The 16,341-nt window shown below is 43.8% G+C and overlaps 1 protein-coding gene across 5 annotated transcripts; it reads left to right on the top strand.

The window, feature by feature from the left end:
• Positions 1-238: 238 nt before the first annotated feature.
• On the top strand, positions 239-15,160 carry pianp (PILR alpha associated neural protein). Of its 5 annotated transcripts, none has more exons than XM_086037456.1 (6): positions 239-280; positions 652-704; positions 782-1,212; positions 1,565-1,643; positions 9,688-9,834; positions 10,271-15,160. In XM_086037456.1, the coding sequence occupies exons 2-6, from the start codon at positions 694-696 to the stop codon at positions 10,290-10,292; spliced, it is 690 nt and encodes a 229-aa protein (XP_085893582.1). In that variant the 5' UTR covers positions 239-280; positions 652-693; the 3' UTR covers positions 10,293-15,160. The 5 variants fall into 5 exon arrangements, 3 of the variants coding, with proteins under 3 accessions (XP_085893582.1, XP_085893583.1, XP_085893581.1); XM_086037457.1 differs by having other exon boundaries at positions 247-348; XR_015087782.1 differs by having other exon boundaries at positions 249-704; positions 10,271-10,416; positions 12,663-15,160.
• The last annotated feature ends 1,181 nt before the right edge of the window (positions 15,161-16,341 follow it).

Raw genomic sequence — 16,341 nt, 5'->3', positions numbered from 1 at the left:
AAACATCGCCGTATCGTTTGTTTGCCACGTCAAATTCGTTCCTTTTAATTTGAACCCTTTTTTTTTTTTTTCTTTTAAAACACACATAATTAGCATTTAAATCTCTCTGACAGTCTCTCTCTCTCCCTCTCTCTCTCTAGCGGACTACGTGTCTCGGTCGCTAAGGCAACCAACGCTTACCCCCCCCAGCCCCCCTTGCGCTCTGTATCTCCCCTTTTCTCTCCGTCTCATTCCCTCTCTCCACTTGCCAGAGGTGGGCACTGATATGCGTCGGGAGCGCGTGAGTGACATTTGGTTGGCATTTGGGCAGTCGAGTAGTAGATGAGAAGTTGGCGCCAAGTGTCATTGGCAAGTATTGGCCGCGTGCATGGGCTGACGTCGCTAATGATGATTTATGGGCTTGGCTGTGAGCGCGTGCGACCGGTCCGGGTGATCTGTGTGTACTTTTTGGCCGTTTATTGCGCGCAGATGTGTAAGAGCGCGCCGTGCATAATTGAGCGTTAAAAACTTGAAACGGCCCGCGGGAAGCGTGTATATTTAGAATAGATTAGAGAGCGGGATTTTTGCCAATACTATCACTGCGTGGATCCTCGATGGAGAGCAAAGCTGGACCCTCCCCCTTTGTTTTCCTCTCTTTTGCTCGTCTTCCAGAGATGATCGGCGCGCCGGAGCGTCAGTGAACACAGCGAAGCGATGGAGAGATGGTAAGACGGCCGAGTTTCAGGCGGAGAAAGCAGTGCAACTTCTCCGCTCACTTGCCATCCGTGTCTTAACCCTCCAGCTCCATCGCTCCTGTCGCACGACTGACCGCCCTCGTCTCCCTCGTCCTGGTCGCCCTGGTGACGCAGCCCTCCGCCTGTCACCGTGACGACGAGGAGCGGGTGGACGCCCTGGCCGTCCAGCTGTCCGTCACCACTCAGGTGACGCCCACCCCTCTCTGGGCGGTGGTCTGGGGGCCCACGCAGCCGCTGGAGGATGAGACCTACCACCACCTCCTCTCCAGCCAGCAAACGGAGCGGCTGCGCCAGCACGGGAGCCAGCGGGAGGCCAGCACCGCCGCCGCCGCCGCCGCCGCCGCCGCCGCCTCCTCGTCCTCCGAGGACTGGCTGTACCCCGACGCCAGCACGCCTCCCAAAGAGGAAGCGCCCCCGGAGTCGCGGAACCGAGAGGGCGTGGAGGACGGGGGGGCGGAGGAGACCGAGCTGGAGGAAGGTGGGTATCAGTGGAAAATGACGTGCCGCATTGCCAGGAGTGCTCCTGGGAATTAACTGTCAGGCGGGTGAAGGCTGACCCCCTCCCCCGCACGACTCGACACCCACCCGCCCCCCTCCAAGTGAGCGCGTCTGGAAAGCCTCATAAAGTTGGCATCACTCATGGCGCGCAATCGGCCGCCGTCAAGATATGTGGAAGACGCGGCGGGATGGCTGTTTTTAGTTGGGAGTCTTTTTGCACATCCAATTTCATGTTCAGCTGCCCTCATTGATTTCTTCTTTTGTTCTTGGCGCAATTATACACGGTCACGCTCTGAGAATAGTAACTGTGTGTGTGTGTGTGTGTGTTACAGTGGACCCCCAGTTCTACGTCACTGTGACCATCTCCACGCTGCTCATCCTCACCGCAATCATCATCACGGCGAAACTCTGGTAGGAACTCGCTCCTCTTATTTATCGTCCCGCAGCGTCGTGCCCGGCATTTGCTAGCCGGGCCTTCGGTTGGGGAGGGGCTTAATCCATCTCTTGATACCGCCGCTATCGCGCCGCAGACATCGAAATCATCAATATGGTACAAAAGCGCAACTGGCAACACAAACATCATCTGAAGCAGTCGAGAACGTGACAAAAAGATTTGGTGGCGAGCAATCGCAGCTCACCTGTTTTAAAGTTTGGTCACGCGACATTCGCAAGCTGAGCCGTGATTGGCCGTGACCCGAGCAACTTTGATGTCATTTTTCCGTCGACAGCAAGTGGCAAAATGGCCGCCCCGAGGAGGGGGATAAAAACAACAAATTCATGTTCCACAAACGCAATATTAATCCCAATACCATCTTTAGACTAGTGGATAGAACATACTATTGGAAAGAAAATTTTTGAGTTGACTGATTTATCTAAATATAACTTATAATTTATATTCAAATATTTGCTCAAGGATGCTAAACACCTCTGTTAAAATTGACTACATCCTTAGTTAAACAGACCCGTTCGGTTCCGCCCCTGTAATGAAATTATGAATAAAAATAATTATTTTGTATTTGAAGTATTTTGTTCCGTTTTTCCCTTTTTCTGAAAAAAAAAATGAGAACATGACTTGGGCCATTATTTTAGGGAAGGTGACCCAATTTACTGTAGGTCAATGCCTCTGATGGCGTTGGGGCCCTGACTGTATTGCATGGTCGAAGTCAAAAATGGTTATAACGTAACGAGCAGATCGGGTGAGAGGTTCAATAGGATATTCTCGCCCACAGGGAGGTTAATGATGACAAAACATTAAGGTATCGAAATACTTTGTGTCAGAGTAATTGCTCGCTCAGGTTAAACGGTATGCAGGGTTGCGAAACTTGCGTTATTTGGTATCATTGGATTTAAATCCATTTCAGAGGGTTCGGTTTATGATGTTGCTTACATGCGAGGTTTCGAGGTTGCGAACGGTGAGCCATCAACTAGTTAGCGCCGCACGTTTACCGCCGTACTTGCCGTTTGTCATTGGACTTATTATTTATGGCCAACAAGTGTTTTTCATCGAATACACTAGTACCTTGGACTTATAAGTTTCCCAACTACCAGCTGGTTAGAAATGCCCGTGCATGTAGGCAAGGAGAGCTGCTGTCTAATATGCGCTTGAAGTCATTTATTGAACTGGACAAAGAGTCAGAACACACAAATACAAAATGTGAACACTCGCAAAGGAGCTGTCGTAGGCTACAGCTCACTCACAGACGCTCTCACACAGACTAACCGGCCAATCTGATGGCACACACTGGGCCATAAATCCAACACACGAATACTACAGTACATACGAGGGCCCAATCAATCTGGATTTTTTGAAACCGATGCCAATTATGGTATTTGGCAGAATAGCATGGCATTTCAGAGAACCGATTTGATATATTGTATAGTGACCAAAAAAACGAAATTCTCTTATTCATGATGTATATTTCTTCATTTATCGGACAATTAATCCTTTATCGTAATTTTATTCCGCCAAATATCGGGATCAGCATTGGCGCACAAAAAAAAAAAAAAAAATTATTGATAATATTGATGTGGCCTTAATATTTACTATAATTATGCCTTGCAGCATTAGTATAGGCAAATGATGGACTATGATGCGTCCTGACTCAAATTCATGTCAGGACATTTAACGAACTTTGCATGGAGACGGGTACTTGTCGATCAGATAATTGATACTAGGGACTTTGCGGTACAGCCAATTGGTCATGTCGGTCAAAAGCAACAAGGATTAAGTTGGCCGTTTGCGTCAATAAAGGCCGCGGCCAGACAATTCCCTCAGGTCGGACTGTATGATCGTAAAAAATCTTCCGATTCCGATCGGTTTGGGCCACAAACCCCAGCAGTGCAACACCGGTAGCGCGACAGCAAACCGCTGCAAACGTCCTTCTCTCATTTAGCTCGACAAGCAAAAACCAGGCACCGCATTGTATCCTGACGCAGAATTTGAACCCGTCAGCCACGGCGTTTCAGGATCACGGCAAGCTGGACAAGCTCTTTAGAAATTCCCACTTAGCCGGCGGACATGTGTTTGGAGGAAGCTTGCCCAAAGCTCGTCTAGCCACAAGCGAAGCCACACGAGCGCAGGGGGAAAACATCCAAACTAAGCTGTCAAGGCTGTTTCCATCCTTTCTCGCCCTCTAATGAACTCCAGAACTGACCTTGTTTCCTCTGTGGCTTTTTGCCTTCAACGCAGGAGGCTGAGGAGTTAAGATACTAGTGGGAGCTTGGAGCCGGGTTGCTGTCAGCCCGTTCGCACACGGATATCATGATATTCCGTGTGGAAATGGGCTACATTTCAGCAGAAAACGGCTGAGTTATTTTGGCTCCCATCGCTAATAGTGTTCCACCAAGACGGCTTTCTATAGCCTTTTTTTTTTTTCTTATATTCGTGTTTGAAGAAAATAATGTAGCCTGAATATTAAACGGTACAGTAGAGTGTTGCCTCGAGGAGGAAAAATGACTATAAAATTGTTGTAAAAGTGTACTGAGTTTTTGACACACTTAGCATCAATTGAATAGCCTTTGTGCTGCTGCCGCCATGGCCGCCTGGGGGCAGTACAAGACAAATAAATATACTGTGCATAGGCATCTGTATATTCGACGGTCTAGTTCCTTTTAGCTATCTCAGATCCTTGCAGAAGATAAAGAATATGATCGAGTAATGTGATGTTGAATGGCTAAATGTGTTGCGGCAGCACAAATTGTGTTCAAATATCAGTTGCTAAAGAGGTTGTGTTAGCACTAGCATTAAGCTACCAGACACAATTCTAAGCTAATTAAGATAGCAAACAAAAGCCTAAGCTATGTGCTTGTCTTAAATACCAGAGCTGGGAATTTTACTACAAATTGAGAGTCTGTTACTCGTCATCCGTCTGCCGTCATTCGCCTTTTTTTTTTTTTACGGGGGTAAAAAAAAAAATAGTATATACTATAGGCCGGTCCGCCTCTAATTTCAAACGTGCGTCCGTCTGCGATTCCGACAAAACTTTCGCTAGCTACCAGTCTCACTTTTAGTACTGTTGTCTTGTGTATGATGCTTCTTAGTACTTTTATTTGATTGATTTATTTTACCAGAATCAGTCAAGAAAGGTAGAAATATTTGAGGGCCAAAAAAATGGCGGAGTAAAAAAAAAAAAAAAAAAATTTAAGACTTTCAGCATTCACGCAACTACAGTAATCTAAGATTTTGCAGGCTGCTTTTCCGTCTTAGTCACTTTCGCCACTTGAGGGGCAAATCACAAGAAGTGAGGCGAGGCTGCTCGTTTGTTCATATTTGCACTGATAACAACTTTAAAGATTTGCCTTCACATTTAAAAAATTGTAATATTCCACCTGCCATTACGCCGCTAATAAAAGGGATGGGCGTTGCTTATATATTGCCCCGCCGGAGAGTGGCCATTAGAGGGAAATGGGGGACTCATCCAGATGATATAGTGGAGCACTTCCACGCTTTGCTGATCAGACCAATAATGTCAGGTTGATTTGACCGCCGGGTCTTGTGCGCCTTGTTTTCCCGCATCTTCCTCCGTCAAGGTTTTTGTTGTTTTATGTCACTTATTTATGCGTTCGTTCTCCGTCTCCTTACTGCCAATCGTAATTTTTCAATTCGGCGCCTAGAACAGTATAATTTGTTCCACTTCATATTCCCTTTTCATACTTCAGCTCAGATTTGCCCCCACCGTCTCACATGATCAAAACCTCCCTCTTCCTCCTCCTCCCACTCGGGCCTCGCAGGGATTTGCTTTCTTGCTCTCAATACCTGTGTTTCCCCACCGCACTTCTTTCCTTGAGGTTCTTGGCTTTCTATCAGTATTGTAATTGTGGTCCTTTTTTGCATCTTATCTCCGACACCAGTCTCCTTTGTGTCCCAATGCTGCCAGTGTGGCTGCAGATTAATCCTCCACTTTCCTGCGAGCTGCGACACGATTAGCAAAAAAAAAAAAAAAAAACAAAAAAAAAAAACACTGGTCTTCAGACAGAACCTAACTGTTGCATCTAGAATTTGCTTCAGCCATGACCTTATTCGAACTGGAGGCGAGGTAGCACATTGTCACGCTCACACCACTTCTGCGCGGCGTGATAGACTGGCTGGCGCTCGGGAGTCATAAATGTGTAAATAGCGCCATGTGTTGAATGGGAGGGGGGAGGACGGGGTGCAGATGGACTCAAATGATAGCGTATAGTGGAAAGTGGCCACGATCCAGTTCAGTGTGATTACAGAAGAGCTGCATATGAGCGGCGAATTGTTTTCCAGGCGCTAAAATCATCCGTCTGATGAAGTCAAGTTTGACGGTGGCTGAGGTTAGGCGATTCTCAAGTCGAGGAGAATTTACAGCTGTGTTAAGTGTTCTGAAAGGAATCCTCTGCCGTTTTTATAAATAATGTTGGATACTGCATTGTCGCTTTAGGGCAGAATCCTTGGTTGTACAAATATGATCGATATCAGAATTTTTCACAAAATTGATACTATTGGTGTGCCCGATGGCATCACTGGGTCTTTTTTGGATGAGCTTACCGTGTATGAAAACAATGTGGGACTGGAAATGTGACCGCTACAGGCAGCTTGTGATTGATCAAAGTGTTTGTTTTGTTGAATATCCTACAATGTGTCAAAAAAGGGAGAAAAGATGACAGGGATTATTTAAAGTTAGAAGTAGAAGCGATGACGTAATGTACGTACGTACAGTATATGCATGGGACGCACGCGCACACACGACTAAATACGACTACTACTACTACTAAATAGCATGCAAGTAGTTTGTAAAACGTGTCAAATGCAAAATTCTTACACTGATGATTTTTTGGCAAATACATTATTTTGCCATCAAAAGCACAGTTTCATTGTTGTTGTTAGTGGTATTTTATAGACGAAAAGGACTGTTCATATGTTTGAGGTGTCACTAGAGCAAAAATGATTACCATCAAAGTCACCATTGCCAGAAAATATCTCTTTTCAGTTTTCAGAAAACAATGGATTTGGGTGAAATCAACCCATGTTGTACTGCTGATTACTAAAAAATGGAGTCATAAACCACAATATTCTTTGAGCCTTGAAAGATCAGTCAGAATGCTCAAAATTGGCTGGCACTCAGGAGGTTCTCCTTTGAAAACGCCTGGCAGTGAAAACTCACGTGGACGGCTGGTGCTGGCCATTTTCACCAATGGCATCATAATAAATTTGCATTTTTTTTCCTGCAAATTAAAGTAGCGATTGAACATGATTTGGGGGCAGCATTGTGTTCATGTTGGTTCGCAACGGTATATGGTAGCATTATAAGGTTTAATACCATCTTTAACAACGCGGTGTTTTGTAAATAAAGCAAGATTGTGTTTTGTTTTTTTTAATTTCCTGAAAAGAAGTGATTTTTGGAGAGGAGAGGATTTCACCTGACAGCGACGATATGTACTTTCTGGAATACATTTCAATAGAGCAAGGGTACAGTTACAGTTTAGGGCCTACGTTTTATAGTACGGTTCGTTTTGTGCTGATTTAGTGGATGGGTTGGTTTGGGTGGTAGGATTAATGAGGGCTTCAGTGGTACGGTTGTGCTTGGTTTTGCGGTAGCTAGGGTGGTTGGTGACAGGGTTAGTGGTATAGTTAGGTTTAACGGTAGGGTATGGTTAGTGTAGGGTGGTACAGTTAAGGTTAGTTTAGTGATACGGTTGGGTTAGATTCTGTCGTTATTGTAAGGTATAGTGGTTTAGTTACTGTTAGGGTTGGGTTGGTTTCGTGGCTGGGATTCCGCTAGGGTTCAGTTTATGAGCCCCAGGATCCGCATTAGCATTCAAAATGTCACCACGCAGGCGAGAAAACAATTGGAGCCAGAGTATGGAGCAGAAGAGGACGGCAAGAACAACAACAACAACAACAGGAAAATCTGAGATGATGATTTGTTTTTAGTAGCGACAATCTTCTGACAGCTTTAATCCTAGCGTGTCGGAATCTATCAATACATCAGTAACAAACAACAAAGTGAGAGCCAAGTTAATATTTTTGATTGACGCCGCCTCGCCATAAAAAAAAAAAAAAAAAAAGAAAAATCGAAAAAGATCCATCTCTTTGTAGCAAACGACTTGAGTCAACATATCAGCGCGCTCCGCCGAGAGCATCAAAACATAACGTCCTTTCTGTATGTACGTGTGTATCTTATTTTCTGGATGTAAAAGGCTGCTTGACTTTTGCCAGCTTCCCCGTTTGAGGATTATTCTGGTCTAGTTCAAAGAGGAAATATTGTGACATGTTCTTCTCTGCGGAACACAGTGCAGCATTTTACTGTCTTTTCATGCAAACGAGCAAAGCGAGGCAACCCTCTGATGTCATCGCCCATCGCGCATTGCACAGGTGTTGAGACAGCTGGCACTTTTAGCCCATTCACCAGTGTTTATGCCCGCTCTAGGCAGAAGGTACAGTTACTTGTATGCTTTGATTTATGCATTATGTATTAGGGTTCTCATACCTTGGGTTTCATGTACACAGACAAGGAGGGGTTTTTTTTTTTTGGGTGGTGATTTTTCTTTTTGTAGAATTTCACACCTGCACACCGTGTTTGTAAATCTCACGCCTGCAGCCAGTTTCACCCAGCATGACATTTTGCAAACAGGTCTCTCAAGAGCATTAAAACGGAAGTCAACCCAAACATTTTTTTTTTTCAAGAATATGTTCGCAGCAGGTGCACTGGTTGAAACACGGGAATCTGATTAATTTTGCGTTTGCGGAATATAAATCAAGCAGCAAAGTGCGCTCGCTTTTATGAAAATGACATCACAACTGCTCACAACGACCAATCGCGGCTGACCTGTTTTGTGAATCGAAGCCGTGATTGATCGTTGTGAGCGGTTGTGATGTCATTTTCAGTCAACAGAAGACAAAATGGCCGCCCCCGGAGATGGCTAAAACCGAGTGGATTAACACTTATTCCACAAACGAAAATTTATCTGAATGCTGTTTTTCAACTAGCGGGCTTGCATAGAACATATTCTTGGAAAAAAAAAATGTTTGCGTTGACTTCCGCTTTAAACCTATGAACTTAAAAGACTAGAATTTCGGTTTGAAGCGGCTGTTCTACTTTTAATTTGGCCCTTTACAAGGATCCTTCTAATCTGTAAAAAGAAAACGAATCCTAACCAAATCATTCTTCCCATCCTCGTTGGTAGTTGAGGAGCTCTGGTCAGCACCGTCGGAAGCCGAGCCTTCCGTCGAACGCACCAACGGTCGTAGTAAGTCATACTAAAAAACAGAGGATGCCTTCAAGAAAGCCAGCAAAACTCTTCCACAATAATACACCTATTTTTACTGCCCCCCCCCCCCCTCCCCCCACGCCAAGATCGACTCAACGCCTCCCGCTTCTCTTCCCACGGACATTGTTTTAATGAGTCCAATGAGGGCAACTAATCCTCTCTTGCATTGGCAACGTTAATGCGTTTGTCGATATGAGAATGGCTCTGCTGCTCCTGACGCTCTCTCCCTTGTTGTTTCCCAGCTACCAACTCTTCCAGCGGTGGGCACTGAGCTACGTTTACAGCCTAAATTAAAATTTTTGTTCCATGAAATTGTATTCATTTATTCCCAACAGTTTTTCTCTCTTCCAGTAGGTCTATGTTTTTTTGTTTTTGTTTTTCTGTCCAATCAGATTTCAGGATGTATGTGTCGCTATGTCAATCTAATCTGCCCTCGGCCTTCAGAATTAGCGGTGCAACTGAAATTAGGCCCTTGGTGACATCAGCATTTTTCCATCCTCCGATCGGGTCGATCAGAGCAAAACTCTGGCGAGTATACTTTTTTTGTTTTTTGTCACGCAAGTACATAAATATTGATTGAAATTGTCTTTTCTATAATTGTGGCGCAATAGCGGTGGTATCAAGAGGTGATTCCAGACCCTACTAAAAGGCGTGGCCCACGTGCGTCCCTCTCCACTGTGCTCATTCTCCCCTCTTCGCCTCCATCCATCCATCTCTCCAGTTACGATCGCAGCTGTTCCCGACACCGGCCCCCGCTCTCCCGCGGCGTGGCCCCGCCCCTCACCCGCGCGCTACCGTGCTCCCTGCCGTCGGAGGAGAGCCGGCAGACGCTGCACAGCACCTCCTCCTCCTTCGCCGACCGGGAGAGGTAACGACTCGCTTAAGAAAAGTGTGTGTCGTACTGTAATTGGACAGCAGCGCTTGCGTTCTCCGAGGAGCATTCTGGCCGGGAGTGTTGAAAAGTATTCTGGGTTTTTTTTTTTTTTTTTTGGTTGGGTTTTTTTTTTTCTGTGATGAGTCACTCTGGGGCCCCATGTGGGGGGGGAAAAAACAAAAAACAAAAAAAAAAAAAACTGCTTTTGTTCAAGGGTATTTAGAGTTAATCTCAATAAGGATAATTATAGTGCTGCACTCCTCCTTCTCAGTCCCTTGTGATGCAGCTTGAGTAGTTTGGGAGTGCATCCCTTCTTCAGCTTCAGGCCTCTCCGCTCCATTTTAACTCACATTATCCCCCATATACAGACTTCTCTTTTAGTGTTTTTTTTTTTAAACACTTTTTCTTGTCTTGTCTCTTGCTGTGTCAGGATCCCGGTCGTGAACCTCTGAGGGGGCTCCTTTTTCCATATGGTGAACACTTCAACGGAGTCTCCAGAATTTTTTTTTTTTTTTGTTGCCTGCAGCAGTAGTTTTCATTTTCTCCCAAACTGTGAAATACGTTCAGGGACCGCAGGTATTCAAGCCGCCGCGCAAACTCCTCGGCTTCCCTGAGGTCTTAAACCTAAACTCATCACGCCCGCCTCTCTCTTTCCTTCCTTCCTTCCTTGCTTCCACGGGTAAATTTCCTCTGTGTGGCTGTCACGGCCCCGAGCTGTGCCAAGCGCGGACCCGGCGTGACGAATTCACAAACAAACAATTTAACAGCCGTGCAGCATCCCGTTTGAGGTGCCCAATTTCGCTCCCTTGCGCTTCCAGTCGCACAGCTACACCTCGCAAAGACTGTTCGCTATTCCAGCGCCACAAAAATTCATGTTTCCTTGCTTGTACATTTTTTTGGTCACGGGCCACATCCTAGTTAGGCTATGACTGTGGGAACTTGTCAACTTATAACGTATTACATGTGCACAATTGCCCCTGCAGTGTGATTGTTATTACAATGGTGCCTTGAGACACGATACGTTCGGCTGGTTATTTTGCTTTTCGACGTTTTCTGTATGGTGGCACTGAACTCAAGTCACTTAGTAAGGTGCAACAATTGGCAAAAAAGTGATTAATTCTTAAAAAGAAAAACCTTGCATTAACTCCACTAGTTTAATGCGAACACATAATGGGAAAGGCCGCACACAGCTAACGACTAGCATCTACTGTATGTGCTGAAGTTATAATGCTTTAAGAAACAGATATAGAATGGATACACACAAATGGTGCAACAAAACATGTAGACAGAAAGAAAATATAATACTCACAGGCATGTATTCTTTATTCTCCGCAAAAAACAACTACTACAACTTCAGTTTATTGAGTCTCAGTAGTTGATTGAAACTTTTCTCCCTCTTCTGTATGACTATTATACTGCCGCCTGGTGGCCAAGGTCTGCACACCAGGAGCTGCAATGAGTGAATCTTGATGCTCAAATTGTTTAATTCTTTATATTGTTATTTAATTATGTAACTCGTGGCTGTTTTGTGTAAAGTACAACATTATAGATTCATATTTTCCTAATTAAAAACATCTGACAAAAATGTGTTTTGTGGGGGAGGCTGGAACGAACTGATTGTCATTTATTTCCATTCATTTCAATAGGGAATGTTGATTTGACATGGCTCTTTTGAGTTAAGCACAAAGTCACTGAAAAAATTAAACTCGTATCTCAAGGCACCAGTGTATAATATATTAACAAATTGAATTGGAATTCTGAAGTCATGGGAAATAGCGTCAAATATATTCAAGGACAACGAGCAGACAGACAAATTGACAGGTTTGCAATTTACTATAGATGCCATACGATGGCAGCTACTTTTGTCTAAATGAAGCCCCTTCAAAATAAGAATGCAACAAGTAATTACTTTAATAATTGAATAAGCTAATTAATATTTTTTTTAATTCATCCACGAGTCACAAAAAATTATTTAATTTTTTTGGACACCATTCAAAAACAGGAGAGTCCTTACATAAATGTCGATTATTTTGATAATCGATTAGTTGATTAATTAATTTAATTAATTCGCTTCGACTTGAAAATCTTTCCGAGGCCCTAAGACGCCAGCATACATTTGTGAAGGCCAAACCGCAAATACGCAGATGTTCACAGTGCACAGCTATTATTCCATTACCGTTAAGATGGGCTTTGGTGGAATAAAATGTTTCAAATATTTGCTAAAGTGAAAAAAAAATTGCAATTTCAGTACATTCTTTCTACCAAAATTATTTTAGCAAGAGACATGAAGTAGATATTTGACACATAAATTTAAGTGGCGCATCGCATCTGACCCCCAGGGCCTTGATTTTGACACCTATGTTGTAAACGGTTTAAAACAACAAAAAAAAAAATCCATCCGCCATCAAGCGTCGGCATCTCCAAACAAGGATTGGTGAATTTCACAAATTTGTTTGGCGGTGCTGTGGCCAACAGGCAATGTGTTTAACATGTCACGCTCCAAAAATGCTCCTTGCTTCCAGCCTCGGAAAAATGCTAATTCTTTGTGTGTGTATTTTTCCTATTGGTTTTCCTCATGATTTATTTCCTTAATTATCTGGCATTCACCTCTTTATTCACACTGGGGTGCAATGAGCAAAACTCTTTCAAATATTTACCACCTGAATGGCTATTCCAGCAACCAATCCCAAAGTTGTTGTTTTTTTGTTTTTAAGTCTTTGTGTTGGCTTGGCAGGGGCGACAGATTTACCGGTATGTCATCACGCGAGCCAAGGACTACTGCAACAAGGCGACATGGATTTTTTTTTTTTTTTTTTTGACAGGTATTGCATTGTGGAAACAACAACCATTACCTGCCTTCACATCTAATCACTGTTCATCATTCGAAAGAGGCACCAAAGGAACTTTCAAGGGAACGTTCATGTCGCCCGTCTCATAACAATCAAATGTATTATTCATAAATGTCTATTTTAAGTACGTATCGGCTTGTGACGTCTTCTAGAATCTCGCAAAGACACGTGTCAGTTTGTCTTCGATGAAACTTTTCTAAGCAGCGTTCAGATGACATCACGTGGACCAAAGTATCGAAACACTAGGCCATTTTGAACAATAGTATTGCGTGAGGTCCATGCACTAGTACGCATTTTGTCCTCGCTGTTAGGACAACTACGTTACTTGTGAGGCAAAACTGTGCACTAGTTGACAAGTTGCTACTTGTACTACTACCCATGACATAAAATTCTACGAGTTAACATCTAGACCAGGGGTGCCCACACTTTTTCAGCCCGAGAGCTACTTCTGACATGAGCGAGTCAAAATGATCCACCGCCTACTAAAAATGCTAAACACATTATTTATAAATATATTGAGAATTATTTTTATATGTACCGTATATGCTGGCGTACCTTGCATGATTGCATCAACCTATATAGCACAATACAACAACAAAAAATGTTTTGTAATTACCTTACTCTGATGACTTGCACTGAATGGAATCAGCCAGGGACGCATAGTCCGGACAGTAGCTGCTGACAGTAGCTGCCTCGAGCACATTTGCAGCAACAACAATCCGCCCATTCGCTCCATTCGCCGCGTATAAAACAAGTCAACTTTTTTTGCACACTATGCTAATGCTAACAATGTTGCTGTATTGGTAAAGTTCAAGAACTGTTTAAAAAAAAAAAAAAGCAGGGTGAACAGGACACTGTGTGGCTGTGTGTGACGTAGTATGCCCGATGCTGATTGGCTACCGTGAGGTTAAAAAAAGTTGACTAATGGAGCGAATGGGCGGATTTTCGGTGCTTCGCTCCGCGAACTACACTGACTCCAATTCAAACGCGCCGCCGGGAACGCTCCCCACGCAGTTGGTGTGAACGCAGCATGAACGTAGCAATACAGTAGTGAGGACGGATGATAGGCCGGCGATCTACCCACAATGCCTTTGCGATCGACCGGTCGATTGCGATCGACGTACTGGGCACCCCTGATCTAGAGCTTCACTAGTAGGGTTCCGCACCTGCAGGTTCACCTATATGCAAATTAGTTTTCTTCTGTATTTAGAAAAAAAAAAAAAAAAGAATAAAAAAAAAGTTGGTTTTTTTTCACTTTAATATTTTTTATTTTTGTCATTTTTGGGGGGAGCCAACACTTCCCCCCCAATGCATTTATAGTGGGCATCAATTATATGCACATTCTTGCAATACGTGGATCTAGTGTTCAGGTGTCAATATGTCAAATATAGTTTTGCCTGAATAGTAGGGGTGTAACGGTACATACGCTATTCACATTTCGGTTCGGTTTCTTGGAAACTTCGGTTTGGGATATTTTCGTATATTTATTTATGACACATCTAAGTATTCAAGTTAAAGACAAGTTGTCATTACAGTACATATATACACTTTTTGTGATGAAAAAAATACATACAATAACAGTTAATATTATTGCTAACTATAGTAAAACTCTTTCTAATGAAATATAGTAACTTTAAAGTCTTGATGAAATTATTTACACTTTTTAGGCATGCAAATCTTTGAATGTGCAACAGCATTTTGTAACGAATTGGGTTATCTGTGTTGTGGACGGATTTGTGTTTTGCTGAGTTGTGATGTTTCCGAGGTTCATGAATGCATCGTACGACTATCGGGAGGAGCAGCGGAGAACGAAGCACAGAGCTGTTGTACTTTGTTTTTGGCTAAATAGACTGCTTGCTTTCTCGTCTAAGAAACATTCAAAGTCGGATGATGTTGTTTTAAATGTTATCATGTTACACGTGCTACCCACAGCATAGCCGCCGATCTCATGTAGGAATATCGGCACACAACTTTGAGACTTACGCGTACTTTTCCCCATCTGTGATTTTAACAGGACAGCCAGAATGTTCCCAAACAGGAGACCGCAGTGTACGCGGGGACCTTCGAGCTCTGGCTTGTTTGCGTATTCGTTTTCTCCTCTTTAGTGCCGCCGCCCTCCTCTCCCGCGTGCAACAGTCAATAGCGCCCGTGCGTAATCTCGCGCTATAATAAGCGGGCCGAACCGAACGCAAGTGGACCGAACCGAACATGCCATACCGAAACGTATTAATCCACCCACGTGTACCGTTACACCCCTACTGAATAGTAACATGTAGTTGTGCTACTAGTATGCCAAAGTTGTCCATTAGTGCGTAAAAATTTCATTTAGTACTGGAACAAAATGCTACATATGTTCTACTAGTGCACAGAATTGTCTTACGAGTGAGGAAAACAAGTGCACTAGTACATGTACCCTAAACTGGATATCAAGACTATGGAATAAATGTTAACGCCTTCCTGGTGTCCCAATACTTTTGTCCTCATCTAGTTTCTTCCACTACAAGCGTCGTACTGGTGACGTCATGCGTGGCTCGTGCACATATCCGGTCTTGTGGTTTTTAGTACAACTGCTGTAGAAACGATGGTCTTTCTGTACCATGCAAGTTGAATAAAGAGAAACACTAGTGTTTTAAACGGTGACGCCCTTCTGTTTATTTGACCACTTGTCACATATGAGCGGCATGATCGTGAGAATTACCCCCCAGACCACCCCCACCCCCCACCCCGCCCCGTTCCTCACGTGGCGCACTGGAGGGGAAATGCCACGCGAGTGGATCGAGATGCAGAAAATGACTGTCCACCCGGTCGGCATATTTCACCGATAGGGGTAATTGATCGGTCTGGCTGAGGAAAGCGGCTCACTGCGGAGCCATCACTCACATGGTCACACCTTGGAAAAAATAAAATATTGAAAAAAGGAAGACTTGCCTGTCGGCAGATTATAGACACCCTGCTATGAGCAAACCCTCTCCAGAGATGTACAGTTGTTAGAATTCACACTGGTGAGGGGGGAAGCTGCGAGTTCCATCACAGTGAGTGAAATTAACGCCACTATTTATAAATGTGGAGGACAAGATGATGAAGCGGAGGCGGGCTGAATTATGACGGTTCTGACAGTAAAGCCCGCCACACACACACAGACACACACCGAGTGACGCGGCCAAGACCGAAAGGCGGCGGACCGTAGCAAACAAATCAAAGTCGGCGACTCTTTGGCACACACCAAGCGATTAAGTTAAAGATGAACATCGAATGATGCGCTGCAGCGGAAAAACTGCGACCTTGTATCGGATTTTGAGGCTCCACATACAATAGACCAGGGTCCGATGACATATATGACAATATTTGGGTGATTAAAATTTCGATAACCGATGAATCTGCAGATTACTTAAAAAAATATATTATGAATAAAATACGTTTTGGGGTCACTTGATGCTTGCAACGATAAAAGAAAATTATTTGTTTTACGATACTTGGTCCTTTACAACAGAGTCAAAAAATTGACTTTTTTTTTCTGCACCAAGTTAAGACAATATAAAGAGTTTATGCCTGAAAAAATGACATGCGTGCAACTGACTAGAGATGCTTGCCCACCAAAATGTGACACTTTGCCGTTCGAAGGACGAGTACTTCTACTTTGAGTGTTGATCAG

This window comes from Filicampus tigris, chromosome 8 (assembly GCF_054856515.1).
Source record: "Filicampus tigris isolate MCC_2025a chromosome 8, RoL_Ftig_1.0, whole genome shotgun sequence".
NCBI classification, from domain to species: Eukaryota; Metazoa; Chordata; class Actinopteri; order Syngnathiformes; family Syngnathidae; genus Filicampus; species Filicampus tigris.
This window is presented reverse-complemented; position numbering and strand designations above follow the sequence as displayed.

Excerpts from the sequence above, each read along its gene's own strand:
- pianp (XM_086037456.1), top strand. Across the intron at positions 1,213-1,564 it reads GGAGACCGAGCTGGAGGAAG|TGGACCCCCAGTTCTACGTC; the intron begins GTGGGTATCAGT and ends TGTGTGTTACAG. Across the intron at positions 9,835-10,270 it reads TCCTTCGCCGACCGGGAGAG|GATCCCGGTCGTGAACCTCT; the intron begins GTAACGACTCGC and ends TTGCTGTGTCAG.